General features: G+C 37.8%; 1 protein-coding gene across 1 annotated transcript in view; it reads right to left on the bottom strand.

Moving 5' to 3' along the window:
* Positions 1-12,759: 12,759 nt before the first annotated feature.
* LOC309862916 (rho GTPase-activating protein 20-like) overlaps positions 12,760-15,746 on the bottom strand; it is a 30,480-nt gene continuing 27,493 nt past the window's right edge. Inside the window, exons 13-14 of the mRNA XM_082727333.1 lie at positions 14,229-14,340; positions 12,760-13,158 (exon numbers count right to left, since the gene is read on the bottom strand). Of these exons, the coding sequence (XP_082583459.1) occupies positions 13,028-13,158; positions 14,229-14,340 (243 nt within the window). The 3' untranslated portion in view covers positions 12,760-13,027. The remainder of the gene's footprint in view (positions 13,159-14,228; positions 14,341-15,746) is intronic.

Raw genomic sequence — 15,746 nt, 5'->3', positions numbered from 1 at the left:
TTTCATTTCTTTTGATGGCTGCATAGTATTCCATTGTGTATATATACCACATCTTCTTGATCCATTCATCTGTGGATGGACATCTAGGTTCTTTCCATAGTTTGGCTATTGTGGACATTGCTGCTATAAACATTCGGGTGCATGTGCCCCTTTGGATCACTACATTTGTATCTTTAGGGTAAATACCCAATAGTGCAATTGCTGGGTCATAGGGCAGTTCTATTTTCAACATTCTGAGGAACCTCCACGCTGTTTTCCAGAGTGGCTGCACCAGCTTGCATTCCCACCAACAGTGTAGGAGGGTTCCCCTTTCTCCACATCCTCGCCAGCATCTGTCATTTCCTGACTTGTTGATTTTAGCCATTCTGACTGGCGTGAGGTGATATCTCATTGTGGTTTTGATTTGTATTTCCCTGATGCCGAGTGATGTGGAGCACTTTTTCATGTGTCTGTTGGCCATCTGGATGTCTTCTTTGCAGAAATGTCTGTTCATGTCCTCTGCCCATTTCTTGATTGGATTATTTGTTCTTTGGGTGTTGAGTTTGCTAAGTTCTTTATAGATTCTGGACACTAGTCCTTTATCTGATATGTCGTTTGCAAATATCTTCTCCCATTCTGTCAGTTGTCTTTTGATTTTGTTAACTGTTTCCTTTGCTGTGCAAAAGCTTTTGATCTTGATGAAATCCCAGTAGTTCATTTTTTCCCTTGCTTCCCTTGCCTTTTGCGTTGTTCCTAGGAAGATGTTGCTGCGGCAGAGGTCGAAGAGGTTGCTGCCTGTGTTCTCAAGGATTTTGATGGATTCCTTTCGCACATTGAGGTCCTTCATCCATTTTGAGTCTATTTTTGTGTGTGGTGTAAGGAAATGGTCCAATTTCATTTTTTTGCATGTGGCTGTCCAATTTTCCCAGCACCATTTATTGAAGAGGCTGTCTTTTTTCCATTGGACATTCTTTCCTGCTTTGTCGAAGATGAGTTGACCATAGATTTGAGGGTCTATTTCTGGGCTCTCTATTCTGTTCCATTGATCTATGTGTCTGTTTTTGTGCCAGTACCATGCTGTCTTGATGATGAGAGCTTTGCAATAGAGCTTGAAGTCCGGAATTGTGATGCCACCAACGTTGGCTTTCTTTTTCAATATCCCTTTGGCTATTCGAGGTCTTTTCTGGTTCCATATAAATTTTAGAATTATTTGTTCCATTTCTTTGAAAAAGATGGATGGTACTTTGATAGGAATTGCATTAAATGTGTAGATTGCTTTAGGTAGCATAGACATTTTCACAATATTTATTCTTCCAATCCAGGAGCATGGAACATTTTTCCATTTCTTTGTGTCTTCCTCAATTTCTTTCATGAGTACTTTATAGTTTTCTGAGTATAGATTCTGTGTCTCTTTGGTTAGGTTTATTCCTAGGTATCTTATGGTTTTGGGTGCAATTGTAAATGGGATTGACTCCTTAATATCTCTTTCTTCTGTCTTGCTGTTGGTGTAGAGAAATGCAACTGATTTCTGTGCATTGATTTTATATCCTGACACTTTACTGAATTCCTGTATAAGTTCTAGCAGTTTTGGAGTGGAGTCTTTTGGGTTTTCCACATATAGTATCATATCATCTGCGAAGAGTGATAATTTGACTTCTTCTTTGCCGATTTGGATGCCTTTAATTTCCTTTTGTTGTCTGATTGCTGAGGCTAGGACCTCTAGTACTATGTTGAATAGCAGTGGTGATAATGGACATCCCTGCCGTGTTCCTGACCTTAGTGGAAAAGCTTTCAGTTTTTCTCCATTGAGAATGATATTTGCGGTGGGTTTTTCATAGATGGCTTTGATGATATTGAGGTATGTGCCCTCTATCCCTACACTTTGAAGAGTTTTGATCAGGAAGGGATGCTGTACTTTGTCAAATGCTTTTTCAGCATCTATTGAAAGTATCATATGGTTCTTGTTCTTTCTTTTATTGATGTGTTGTATCACATTGACTGATTTGCGGATGTTGAACCAACCTTGCAGCCCTGGAATAAATCCCACTTGGTCGTGGTGAATAATCTTTTTAATGTACTGTTGAATCCTATTGGCTAGTATTTTGTTGAGTATTTTCGCATCTGTGTTCATCAAGGATATCGGTCTATAGCTCTCTTTTTTGGTGGGATCCTTGTCTGGTTTTGGGATCAAGGTGATGCTGGCCTCATAAAATGAGTTTGGAAGTTTTCCTTCCATTTCTATTTTTTGGAACAGTTTCAGGAGAATAGGAATTAGTTCTTCTTTAAATGTTTGGTAGAATTCCCCCGGGAAGCCATCTGACCCTGGGCTTTTGTTTGTTTGGAGATTTTTAATGACTGTTTCAATCTCCTTACTGGTTATGGGTCTGTTCAGGCTTTCTATTTCTTCCTGGTGCAGTTGTGGTAGTTTATATGTTTCTAGGAATGCATCCATTTCTTCCAGATTGTCAAATTTATTGCCGTAGAGTTGCTCATAGTATGTTCTTATAATAGTTTGTATTTCTTTGGTGTTAGTTGTGATCTCTCCTCTTTCATTCATGATTTTATTTATTTGGGTCCTTTCTCTTTTCTTTTTGATAAGTCGGGCCAGGGGTTTATCAATTTTATTAATTCTTTCAAAGAACAAGCTCCTAGTTTCGTTGATTTGTTCTATTGTTTTTTTGGTTTCTATTTCATTGATTTCTGCTCTGATCTTTATGATTTCTCTTCTCCTGCTGGGCTTAGGGTTTCTTTCTTGTTCTTTATCCAGCTCCTTTAGGTGTAGGGTTAGGTTGTGTACCTGAGACCTTTCTTGTTTCTTGAGAAAGGCTTGTACCGCTATATATTTTCCTCTCAGGACTGCCTTTATTGTGTCCCACAGATTTTGAACCATTGTATTTTCATTATCATTTGTTTCCATGATTTTTTTCAATTCTTCTTTAATTTCCTGGTTGACCCATTCATTCTTTGGAAGGATACTGTTTAGTCTCCATGTATTTTGGTTCTTTCCAAACTTCCTTTTGTGGTTGAGTTCTAGCTTTAGAGCATTGTGGTCTGAAAATATGCAGGGAATGATCCCAATCTTTTGATACCAGTTGAGTCCTGATTTAGGACCGAGTATGTGATCTATTCTGGAGAATGTTCCATGTGCACTAGAGAAGAATGTGTATTCTGTTGCTTTGGGATGAAATGTTCTGAATATATCTCTGATGTCCATCTGGTCCAGTGTGTCGTTTAAGGCCTTTATTTCCTTGCTGATCTTTTGCTTGGATGACCTGTCCATTTCAGTGAGGGGAGTGTTAAAGTCCCCTACTATTATTGTATTGTTGTTGATGTGTTTCTTTGATTTTGTTATTAATTGGTTTATATAGTTGGCTGCTCCCACGTTGGGGGCATAGATATTTAAAATTGTTAAATCTTCTTGTTGGACAGACCCTTTGAGTATGATATAGTGTCCTTCCTCATCTCTTATTATAGTCTTTGGCTTAAAATCTAATTGATCTGATATAAGGATTGCCACTCCTGCTTTCTTCTGATGTCCATTAGCGTGGTAAATTCTTTTCCACCCCCTCACTTTAAGTCTGGAGGTGTCTTCGGGCTTAAAATGAGTTTCTTGGAGGCAACATATAGATGGGTTTTGTTTTTTTATCCATTCTGATATCCTGTGTCTTTTGACAGGGGCATTTATCCCATTCACATTCAGGGTAACTATTGAGAGATATGAATTTAGGGCCATTGTATTGCCTGTAAGGTGACTGTTATTGTATATGGTCTCTGTTCCTTTCTGATCTACCACTTGTAGGCTCTCTCTTTGCTTAGAGGACCCCTTTCAATATTTCCTGTAGAGCTGGTTTGGTATTTGCAAATTCTTTCAGTTGTTGTTTGTCCTGGAAGCTTTTTCTCTCTCCTTCTATTTTCAATGATAGCCTAGCTGGATATAGTATTCTGGGCTGCATGTTTTTCTCGTTTAGTGCTCTAAAAATATCATGCCAGCTCTTTCTGGCCTGCCAGGTCTCTGTGGATAAGTCAGCTGCCAATCTAATATTTTTACCATTGTATGTTACAGACTTCTTTTCCCGGGCTGCTTTCAGGATTTTCTCATTGTCACTGAGACTTGTAAGTTTTACTATTAGGTGACGGGGTGTGGGCCTATTCTTATTGATTTTGAGGGGCGTTCTCTGAACCTCCTGAATTTTGATGCTCGTTCCCTTTGCCATATTGGGGAAATTCTCCCCAATAATTCTCTCCAGTAACCTTCTGCTCCCCTCTCTCTTTCTTCTTCTTCTGGAATCCCAATTATTCTAATGTTGTTTCGTCTTATGGTGTCACTTAATTCTCGAATTCTCCCCTCGTGGTCCAGTAGCTGTTTGTCCCTCTTTTGCTCAGCTTCTTTATTCTCTGTCATTTGGTCTTCTATATCACTAATTCTTTCTTCTGCCTCATTTATCCTAGCAGTGAGAGCCTCCATTTTTGATTGCACCTCATTAATAGCTTTTTGGATTTCAACTTGGTTAGATTTTAGTTCTTTTATTTCTCCAGAAAGGGCTTTTATATCTCTCGAGAGGGTTTCTCTAATATCTTCCATGCCTTTTTCGAGCCCGGCTAGAACCTTGAGAATTGTCATTCTGAACTCTAGATCTGACATATTACTGATGTCTGTATTGATTAGGTCCCTAGCCTTCGTTACTGCCTCTTGTTCTTTTTTTTGCGTTGAGTTTTTACGTCTTGTCATTTTGGCCAGATAAGAGTAAATGAAGGGGCAAGTAAAATACTAAAAGGGTGGCAACAACCCCAGGAAAATATGCTTTAACCAAATTAGAAGAGATCCAAAATCGTGAGTGGGGAGAAAGGGGATAAAAAGAGGTTCAAAAAGAAAGAAAGAAAAAAAAAAGAAAAAAAAAAAATTTTTTTTTTTTAAAAAAGAAAACACCTGGGAAAAATGTAAAAAAGAAAAAATATATATATTAGATAAACTAGTAAAAAATCGTTAAAAAAGAAAAAGTTAACAGTTAAAAAAAAAAGTTTTACCCGAAGGCGAGAAGAAAAAAAAAAAAAAAATGGAAAAGAAAAAATTAAATTAACTGCAAGACTAAAAAAAATCACAGGAAAAAAGCCATGAGTTCCGTGCTTGGCTTTCTCCTCCTCTGGAATTCTGCTGCTCTCCTTGGTATTGAAACCGCACTCCTTGGTAGGTGAACTTGGTCTCGGCTGGATTTCTTGTTGATCTTCTGGGGGAGGGGCCTGTTGTAGTGATTCTCAAGTGTCTTTGCCCCAGGCGGAATTACACCTCCCTTACCCCGGGCCGGGGTGAGTAATCCGCTCCGGTTTGCTTTCAGGAGCTTTTGTTCCCTGAGCGCTTTCCATAGAGTTCCGGAGGACAGGAACACAAATGGCGGCCTCCTGGTCTCCGGCCTGGAGGAGCCGAGATCCCAGGGCCCCACTCCTCAGTGCGCCCTCAGAGAACAGCGCCCAGTTACTCCCGTCTGCCTGACCTCCGGCCGCGCTCCGAGCTCACCGAGCCTGCGATCGGTTCAAGGTAACACCGAGCTGCGAGCTTACTGTCGGCTCTGTTTCTGTAGCCGGCTTTCCCGTTCCAATACCCGCAAGCTCTGCGACACTCAGACACCCCCGATCCTTCTGTGACCCTGCGGGACCTGAGGCCACGCTGACCCCGCGTGGGCTTCGCCCCGGTTTAGCCTCTGGAGCGATGTCCCTCAGCGGAACAGACTTTTAAAAGTCCTGATTTTGTGCGCGGTTGCTCCGCCGCTTGCCGGGAGCCGGCCCCTCCCCCCGGGGTCTATCTTCCCGTCGCTTTGGATTCACTTCGCCGCCAGTCCTACCTTTCAGAAAGTGGTTGTTTTTCTGTTTCCAGAATTGCTGTTCTTCTTCTCTTCGATCTGCCGATGGATTTTCAGGTGTTTGCAATCTTTAGATAAGCTATCTAGCTGATCTCCGGCTAGCTGAAGCAGTCTCAGCTTGCTACTTCTCCGCCATCTTGACTCCTCCCTCCTCTTGCTTTTATTTCTGAACACTTACAGAATCGCCTTCAACATCTATTATTTCTACCAATAGTCCCTTCACAGCAAAGTGGGCTTTTCCTAGCATGCCCCTCAAAATTCCTCCAGCCTCTACTCCTTACCCAGTTCTAAAGCTGCCTTGACAATTTTAGTTAGTTGTCACAACAGCATCCTACTTCTTGGTACCAAAATCAGAGAGGGAAATGAATGAAATGATCTTTAAAAAAAAAAATTATCTATTTGAAAGAGAGAGAGAGCCCATGAGTGAGAGAGAGTGTGGGGAGGGGCAGAGGGAGAGGGAGAATCTCAAGCAAACACCCCACTCAGTGGGGAGCCCCACTCCGGCTGATGTCAGGATCCTGAGATCATGACCTGAGCTGAAATTAGGAATCATATGCTCAGCCTACTAAGTTACCCAGGCACCCCTGAAATGATCTTTGTTGAAAAAATATAAAATTATATGAATAGGAAAAAGATCTGATTAGTAATCCCAGAAAACATATAGGCATTAAAAAAAACAAACAAACAAAAAAACAAAAACCAAAAACGACATGAAACTAAGAGAATAAACTCTAGAATAACCAAAGTTAAAAAATTTAAATAAACTGGAAGAAACAACTGCAAATTTTACCCAGAATTGGGTTAAATTACCCAAAAATGCAGAAAGAGAAGAACTTGAAAGAGTTGTTTATATGGGGTGTTCTTTGAGAATCATTGTTTGTAAAATTTTAGTGGATTCTAGTAAAAGATAATAGAAGAATATTGGAACAAAGTAGTCAAAGACATGATAGCTGAGAAATTTTAAAACATATTAATAAAAATTATAGGGAAAATAATAAACTATAATTTATTGATCCAACAATAATTAGTAAAGGGAGAAAAAAGAAACCAGGAGAAATCTTTGATGAATTAAAAGTATAAAATAAGGTGGTCAGCATAACTTGAAGTGCATTGTAATGACAGTAAGTGTGGATAGATTAAATCACTCCATTAAAAATCAGAAACTATCAGTGTTGATATAAAAAAATCATTTATACACTGCTTATAAGGGACACTATTATACACATATGCACATACACACCCCAAAACAGAAAATATAAAAAGGAAAAAAAAGAAATATACTAAGCATATATGAACCAAAAAAGAGTTGGCAAACAGTATTTGTCAGAATGGAATATGAAGTCAAAGCATTAATGTGAGTAAAGCAAATAAGCTAGACTTCATGACAAAGCTATAGAGACTATAAATTTGTATGTACCTAATAATATAGACATAAACTGTAAAAAACCAAAAGCCCTCATCTACAAAAATGCAGAATTACAAAATAAAATTGAAAAGCTCATGTAAAGCATAATGGCTAAATTTAACACCTCTCTCAGAAACTACATATTTGGAGAATATATAGAGAATTCGAGTAACACATGTGACAGAATTGTGACTTTACATATCCCTGCACTCAAAGGTCAACACAACAGAGGATACACATTCTCCTAAAGCATGCATGCAACATGTTAGATATTTATAAAATTAACTGTACACTCTCAGTCACAAGGAGTCATAGTTATTCAAACCCTATTATCTGATTGCTATGCAATTTAATTAGGAATTAAGTACTACAACTAGTAATTAAAATCCTACAGGTTAGAAAATCTGAAAAAAAACAAAAGCTTAAACAATAAATAGGTTAAAAATAATTTACAAGGAAAATCATAAACTGTAAATGGTTTTATCAGCAAACTAAAACATGAAAAATTTGTGAGCTATAGCTAAAGCAGTACTTAGGAGTTATGAATAGTCTTAAATATATTTACTACAAGTAAATGAGCTGGTATTTAATCCAGAAGCTAGATGAAGAAGTCTAATAGAAAGTTGAAGCAAAAGAAGTATAAAAACAAAACACAAATTAAAAACCTAGGAAAAAACATGAATAGAGATGATTTTTAAAATCTATTTCTTTGAAAGCTAATAAATCAGGCAAGCCTCTAGAAAGCTTGATCAAGATAGATGTGTACACACATAAATGTATTGTCACAGGATGGAATACTAGACAGAGCAAACCGGGTTATCAATACAGAGGAATCACAAAACATCCTGCAAAAAGAAAAAATTGCTGAACGATAAAAATTTTTGTAGTTTATTTGCTTATTCCTTTAACAATGTTTTGTATGTTTATATGTACAAATCATGTGTATGTGTGTGTGTGTGTGTGTGTGTGCGCACATGGGTATGTTGTGGATATTTCTGTAATAAAGTTACCCGTAACATTTTCTTAAAAAGTGTGAAGCATGTGGTGAAATGTTAGCATTTTTTTTATTAAATTAATTTATTTTCAGAAAAACAGGATTCATTATTTTTTCACCACACCCAGTGCTCCATGCACTCTGTGCCCTCTATAGTACCCACCACCTGGTACCCCAACCTCCCACCCCCCTGCCACTTCAAACCCCTCAGATTGTTTTTCAGAGTCCATAGTCTCTCATGATTCACCTCCCCTTCCAATTTACCCCAACTCCCTTCTCCTCTCTAACACCCCTTGGATATTTGTTATGCTCCACAAATAAGTGAAACCATATGATAATTGACTCTCTCTGCTTGACTTATTTCACTCAGCATAATCTCTTCGAGTCCCCTCCATGTTGCTACAAAAGTTGGGTATTCGTCCTTTCTGATGGAGGCATAATACTCCATAGTGTATATGGACCACATCTTCCTTATCCATTCGTCCATTGAAGGGCATCTTGGTTCTTTCCATAGTTTGGCGACCGTGGCCATTGCTGCTATAAACATTGGGGTACAGATGGCCCTTCTTTTCACGACATCTGTATCTTTGGGGTAAATACCCAGGAGTGCAATTGCAGGGTCATAGGGAAGTTCTATTTTTAATTTCTTGAGGAATCTCCACACTGTTCTCCAAAGAGGCTGTACCAACTTGCATTCCCGCCAACAGTGTAAGAGGGTTCCCCTTTCTCCACATCCCCTCCAACACATGTTGTTTCCTGTTTTGTTAATTTTGGCCATTCTAACTGGTATAAGGTGATATCTCAATGTGGTTTTAATTTGAATCTCCCTGAGGGCTAATGATGATGAACATTTTTTCATGTGTCTGATAGCCATTTGTATGTCTTGATTGGAGAAGTGTCTGTTCATATCTTCTGCCCATTTTTTTGATATGTTTGCCTGTTTCATGTGTGTTGAGTTTGAGGAGTTCATTATAGATCCTGGATATCAACCTTTTGTATTTTTTAATCATTCAAGAAATTAATATATGTGTGCTTGGAGTTTCTTTTTTTCCCCTTTCCTCAATTCCATATAAAAAAAAATTTATTTGACAGAGCACTAGTATGCAGAGTAGCAGGCAGAGGGAGGGGGAGAAGTATAAGCTTTCTGCTGAGCAGGGAACATGAAATGGGGCTGGATCCCAGGACCTTGGGATCATGACCTGAGCCAAAGGCAGCTGCTTAACTGACTGAGCCAGCCAGGTTGCCCCTCCTCAATTCCACTCATTCTTTTCCTTCCACTGAAGTAATCATTACCCTGAAGATGGTGTTGTTTTGTTTTGTTTTTTCTTTCCCAACTAGTTTTATAATTTTACATTTTGGAAAAACTCCCATTTCTACAAAGCAGTTTCTCTTTTTCCATTTTAGGAAACTATAACTTTGACAATTTGGTTTTCTAGTTGCTTCTTTATTTGACAAAGGAATGATACCATTCTTTAAAAGATTAAGCCAACTAAATTAATACTGACATTTAGGCCCAGGACCATAAGGAAACCAATTTTTTCTCGGCGCCAATTATGCTATGGGTAAGTAAAACAAAACAAAACTGGAAAATAAAGTCACCATCCACTATAAAATCTTCAGCCCATTTGACTAGTGTGGAAAGAATTACAGAAAAATATAAAATATAAAAGGTATTGTTCAATGGTCTCTGAAAAAAGGTGGTTTCCTGTACTAATATATATTCCATTCACCAAATTCTTACATGTTGCTTTTGTAGAATAAAAATTTTGTAGTAATTAATCCTGAGAGTAGCTTTCTTTCTGGAAAAAAATAAGAGAGTCATTCTAAGTAGCTTTATTTTACTTTTGGAGATGTTTAACCTTAACTGCATCACTAAGTGCAGACTGACTGATGATTACACACATCTTACTCCCAGGTATAGTAAAGGCCAATATCAAAATGTCTAATTGCCTTTTATTCATTCTAGATTAGGCAATTAAGTCCTCTACAGTTTATCAGAATTCCCAGGATCTTTTCCTCAAAATTAAGAAATAAATTGCTCTTCTCAAAGAGATATTATGCTTGAGTCTCCTGACGGAAGTACTAACATTTATTAACTATTTTCCTATGTCAGGAATCTCTTCTGTGAGTTGCCATTGACAAATTAGTTCAATTTCAGCTTATCCTTACCTCCAGGTATTTCTATCTCCTCTTCTTTAAAAAAAAAAAAATTTTTTTTTTTTAGTATATCTTCCTTGGCTTAAAAACTCACATGCCCAGCCATGTTTTTTTGTTTGTTTCCCCTTTTATTCTGGATTGTTATTTAAAAGAAATTTCATACAAAATGCAGTTATTCCCAAATACATCACTGATATCACATTTTTTGCATAATGAATAAAAATAGTATATCCCAGAACTTGTGAATAAGGCTGTGAAGTCATACCTAAAAATATTAGTCAAACTGATGTATTGCGCCCACTGAATTTTATATGTGTTGTGTTCTACCTCTTCAGTTTTAAAACTTGCAGTTGCTACCAATCTATATAAAATCTATACACTTTGAAAATTGAACATACTCATTCACACATTTTTTTGAGTAGACATTTAGCCAGGCATTAAAAAGTAATATAAAACGAATATAAGATACAGTCGTTTACTACAGGAATTTGGATGTGAACACACTGGCTTAATTCCTGATAGTGCAAAGCAACGTATGAGCCAATGTCTAGTAGGGTCAAGTGCTCATGTAAAGAGCAGTTAATTTGAGATCAGAAAGGCTTTGTGAAATTTCTGGGAGTGGAAAACCCAAATGGTTACCTCATTAGTGTGTGGAAATGTAGAGACCAAGGAGAGGTGAGAATTATAGTTAGAAAAGTACATGTGACTTGTTCAGGGATGAGTGAGGTGTCTGACCTAGCTAAAGCAAAGGACCTACACTGGGAAAGTGGTGGACAAAATTGATTACTAGTGCAGGTTGCATTGTGGAGGTTCTTAAAAAGGACATTTTTTCCTGAAAAAAAAAGAAAAAAACCCAAAGATCTATTGAAATCCATTGATGGCTTCTTAGCAGGTGAGTGAAATGGTAAAATCTGTGACTTAATTCTTAATTTAAGAATAAATTAATCTAGAGCAATGTTTATTAGTGTATGTTCCCAGGATCCATTAATTAATGGGGTTACTCCAAAAGGGTTAAGTAATGTGGAAAAAACTGAGACATTTGACTTCCAGAAGGAAAATGCAGAATTTCCCAAACCTATTTGTCCAGGGAATGTTTTCTAGGAAAACCATGCATGGATCATATATTCTATATGTATTGATACCAATCTCAGTCTATACATTGATATATTTAAGAAATGTCCAGTTCTGTATTTTTCAATAATTCACTTGATGTTTAGTTTCTCTGTTCTCAGATTGGTAGCAATTCAGGATCTCTTAATTTCCCCCACCAGTGTGTCTATGTTCTGGAGTCTTCTAGTACCAGGGAGTTAGGAAGCTGTGAAATGGTGAGGTGGCACTTATCTGGTGCTCTGTGTCATTGATGTATACTAGCATCTGCTGAGACGTCCTACTGCTCTCTGGTCCTGGGGAACTGGTCAGTACTACTGTTGCTGAAACATGTCTTTCAAACCCAGGGGCTCTCTTTATTTTTTCCATACTATTCTGGGATTGATGAGCATACTTTTACTTACTGATCTGTTCCATGCTGAGGTCTAAGAAACAGTGTGTGGATCCACAGGGCCCCATCTTTCTTAGATGTGTCAGTTAGCTATTCTGTGAGGACTCTATTGCTTTCTTTTGATTTCTATCCAGCAAATGGTGCAGATGTCCCTTGTACCTAATGGTTTGGGGCTTTTCCCATGAGATTTCCACCTAAATCTTCTACTCTATGCCATGAATCATTTTTGTTTCCTAGAAAACTAAATTTTTAAAACTCATAAACAACAAAGAGCCCCCTTTCCCTCTTATTCTCCTATAGCTTCTATTCTCTGAGGAAGTTATTTAGTTGTCTCTTAAGAAAGCTTAAGACAGGGAGAAGGAGAGGGGCAAGGAATACCTGCTGTAAAAAATCAGTTATTATTTCAAAGATGTTTCCTACAACACTTGGAATGCCTTTTAGGAATTGCTGGTGTGCAGAACTGAGGATTAAAAGCTGATGAATAAAAGAATATGTATAGTATTGGTGGTGCCTTAAGTTTGGATTACCATGTGTGGTCTCAATAAATAATGAATGCCTTGTCTTGTAAATCACTATCTTTGGCATAGTCCTTTGCGACCTCTCCCACACTAACTCTTACAAAACCTTTCCTGTTTCTAAGAACTCTTCTTCCACCATATGAAGGAGGTCAGTCTAGCTTGTTGAAGACATGAAGACCAGTTGAGAGATAGCACCAACAGACACATAAGTTAGCTCTAGGTGAGCTGCATGCTGACTGCAAGGGTACAAGTGACCTCAGCTGAGACCAGAACTGCTCAGATGAACCTCCACTGAAGGTTTGATATGAATCATAAGCAAATAAAATGGTTGTCTAACCCACTGAGTTATAGAATGATTTTTATTACATCAATATCAAAATATGTGGTACAATACAATACTAAAATATGTAATATGATATGCTAGGCATTGAAGACAGAGGAGATATTTTATGGATAGATTTCCTCAATATGGATATATGGGATGAGGGAAAAGAAAAATTCAAATGGGATGAGCTGGTACCTTGGAAGGGGCTCATTTTTTCATTCATTGGAAAAAGAGTTCTTATAGGAAATAAAAAGGAAGTGTCAAGTGTCATTATGGAGATTAGAGTCTTCAGTGACTTAGGTAACTGTAGACAGGTAGTTGGGTGGATCCATGCAAGATGGGGTCTTGGTATCATTCTGCAGTTGTGCCTTTTTGTAAATCACTATCACTCTCACTGGCTTGGATTCAAGAGGTTGTTCTTCTGTCACTGATGAAATGAAAAACAAACAGTTCTCTTATATAAGCATAGTCTCAGACATGACACTATACTCATCTTAATTCGTGATGACAAGTATTTTCCTAAAGATTTCCTCAAAGCAATGAGGTAAATGTCATAAAACCAAGAAATACTAAAAATATGGAGGGATTGATAACACACATCTCCAGGTTCTGAATCTAAACTCTAGCTTATAAAATGGATTGCTGCCAGTTAGCTGTGATTAGTTAGGTTCAAATATTATTAGCTTTAGTCTCACGGAAACTTCTCCTAGTCCTACTAATAGCTTTCTTAGAAATTTATTTTACATTCATCATCTTATTTAATCTTTACAACAATTCTAAGATTTAGACATTATTTTTATCCACATTTTAGAGATGAATAAACTGATACTGAGCTAAAATAATTGGCCAAAGACAATATAGCTGGTCAATAGGGGTACAGGTGTATACACTCTGGAGAAGTTCTTTGACTTCAAGTCAAATCCTTTTTTTCTCAATGATGCTAGTTCTTTTCAACCATTTCAAAGAGCACCGGAATCTTGTGGTGCCTCAAGAGTCACTGAGCAAAAAGAGGAGGGAGGGGGAATAAAAGCCCTTCACCGTGGTTTCAATCAGAGCACATCATTCATATATATACACACACACATATATATATATGCATGTGTGCATATATATCCGTTCATGTATATATATATGTGTGTGTGTGTGTCTGTGTGTAGACACACAGACACACACACACATATATGTATATGGGACCCTTTTAAAATTTTGTTAGAAAAAATTCCCCAACACTGCATCAGACCATCATGACTCCTAATGCTGTTATGATCTACACTAGAAACTTCTTGAAGTCAGAGACCTCATCTCATCCTTTCTTTGGTCTCACAATGGTGGGAAACCTCCCTTGACCTGTAAGCCAGTCTTTGGAAGAAGGAGCCGATGGAAATCATTGCCCTGTGGATGCTCTGGGCTCCAGAACAGCACAGTCTAAGCATCTCCCATGACCCCAGTCAGCCTTGCTGTCTGCTTCTCTAAAGCCAATGAAATTATTCACAGTACCTTCAGCCTTCTCGCTGTTATCACAGCTCACTGAGTTCTCTCCCAAGAGGGAAGTGATATCTTCTCCAAATATCTTGAGGCAATTTTCAATGAGAAATTCTACAAGAGAAACCTGTAACACAAAAAGACAAAAAATGGGGTGCTTTTTTCATAGGGCATAATTTCAAATCACATTTTGTATATAGAACTTGGACCTAACAAAAAAAGTGAAAGACTTCCAAGAAAAATTCATATATAAAAATATGATAAAAATATATAAAAAATCAAAGTTCTCTAAGAAATAATCTAGAAAGAATGATACTTTCTAGTATACTTTGGGTACAGATTTTAAAATATTGTTCATCAGTGGGGCAAAGTTATATAATATATATAATATATAATTTATAGATAAGTTATAGCCTATTTAAATAGCAAACATTTTGTTATTAATGGTTATGTCATTAAAACTGGAATAATTTGGGGGGCACCTGGGTGGCTCAGTCAGTTGAGCATCTGACTCTTGATTTCGTCTCAGGTCATGATTTCATGGTGGTGAGATTGAGCCTCACATGGAGCCAGCACTGGGCTCCATGCTCAGTGGGGAATCTGCTTGGAATTCTCCCTCTCACTCTGCCCTGCTCACACTCTCTCTCTCTCTCAAATAAATAAATATTAAAATAAAATAAAACTAGGATAATTTTCAAAGTAACCTACTTTATTAAATTTTACTTATTTTTGTTTGTAAATTTTGTCTCCAGTTTTATTGAGCTGTAACTGACATATAACATCTTATTAAAATTTATAAAGTATAAACAAAAACTTATGAAATCCATTTCTTAAATGAAGAAGTATCTTAAAATTGGAAAGCAGAGATTTTTGTGGGCTTTTTTGTGAGGGAAAACCCACACAGTTGGAGAAAAAAACATGTCTGTCTGTCTACATGCTGGCTTGGGGAAGAGCTGTCATCTTATTAGGCATGTTGCGGTTCCATTAGGATGTTCTCAAATCTTTTACTAGTTTACTAGATGTAGGAGGTGAAATATTAGCCAGGTATTTTTCTAAATGAGCCACAACTTGCAGAGGAAGGCCAATGTGTTGAGCCAATGAGCCATGGGTGCTCATACTGCCCAAGCCACCTAGGATGTGCCAGTAGATTGGAGGAGCTGGATGTTGTTGCCATTGTGTAATGAGGAAACCAGGGCTTTGCCCAAGATTACAAGTCCTTCAAGGATTAGGCTGAGAGTTGAACCTTGACTTGTCAAGCTCCAAAGCCCAGGTTCTTTTCTATTGTATCACATGATTTTTCTATCTGTTTAGTCAAGTGTTTAGTTTCCCGGATGGGGAAGAAGTGACTCAACTGCTCTGAGTTTCCCGCCTAAAGACACCCCTTCGCAGACCCCACCAGAGTAGGATAAAGAATTCTGACACTCCAGTGGAGCCTAATGAAAATGTGCATTTTACAAAACAGATCCATCAGAGTTACTACTGCACATTTCCGGTTCAGAGCAGAGATTCTACACCCCCCACCGGGGAACAAAA

Source organism: Mustela nivalis (assembly GCF_964662115.1).
Source record: "Mustela nivalis genome assembly, chromosome: 4".
Taxonomy (NCBI): domain Eukaryota; kingdom Metazoa; phylum Chordata; class Mammalia; order Carnivora; family Mustelidae; genus Mustela; species Mustela nivalis.
This window is presented reverse-complemented; position numbering and strand designations above follow the sequence as displayed.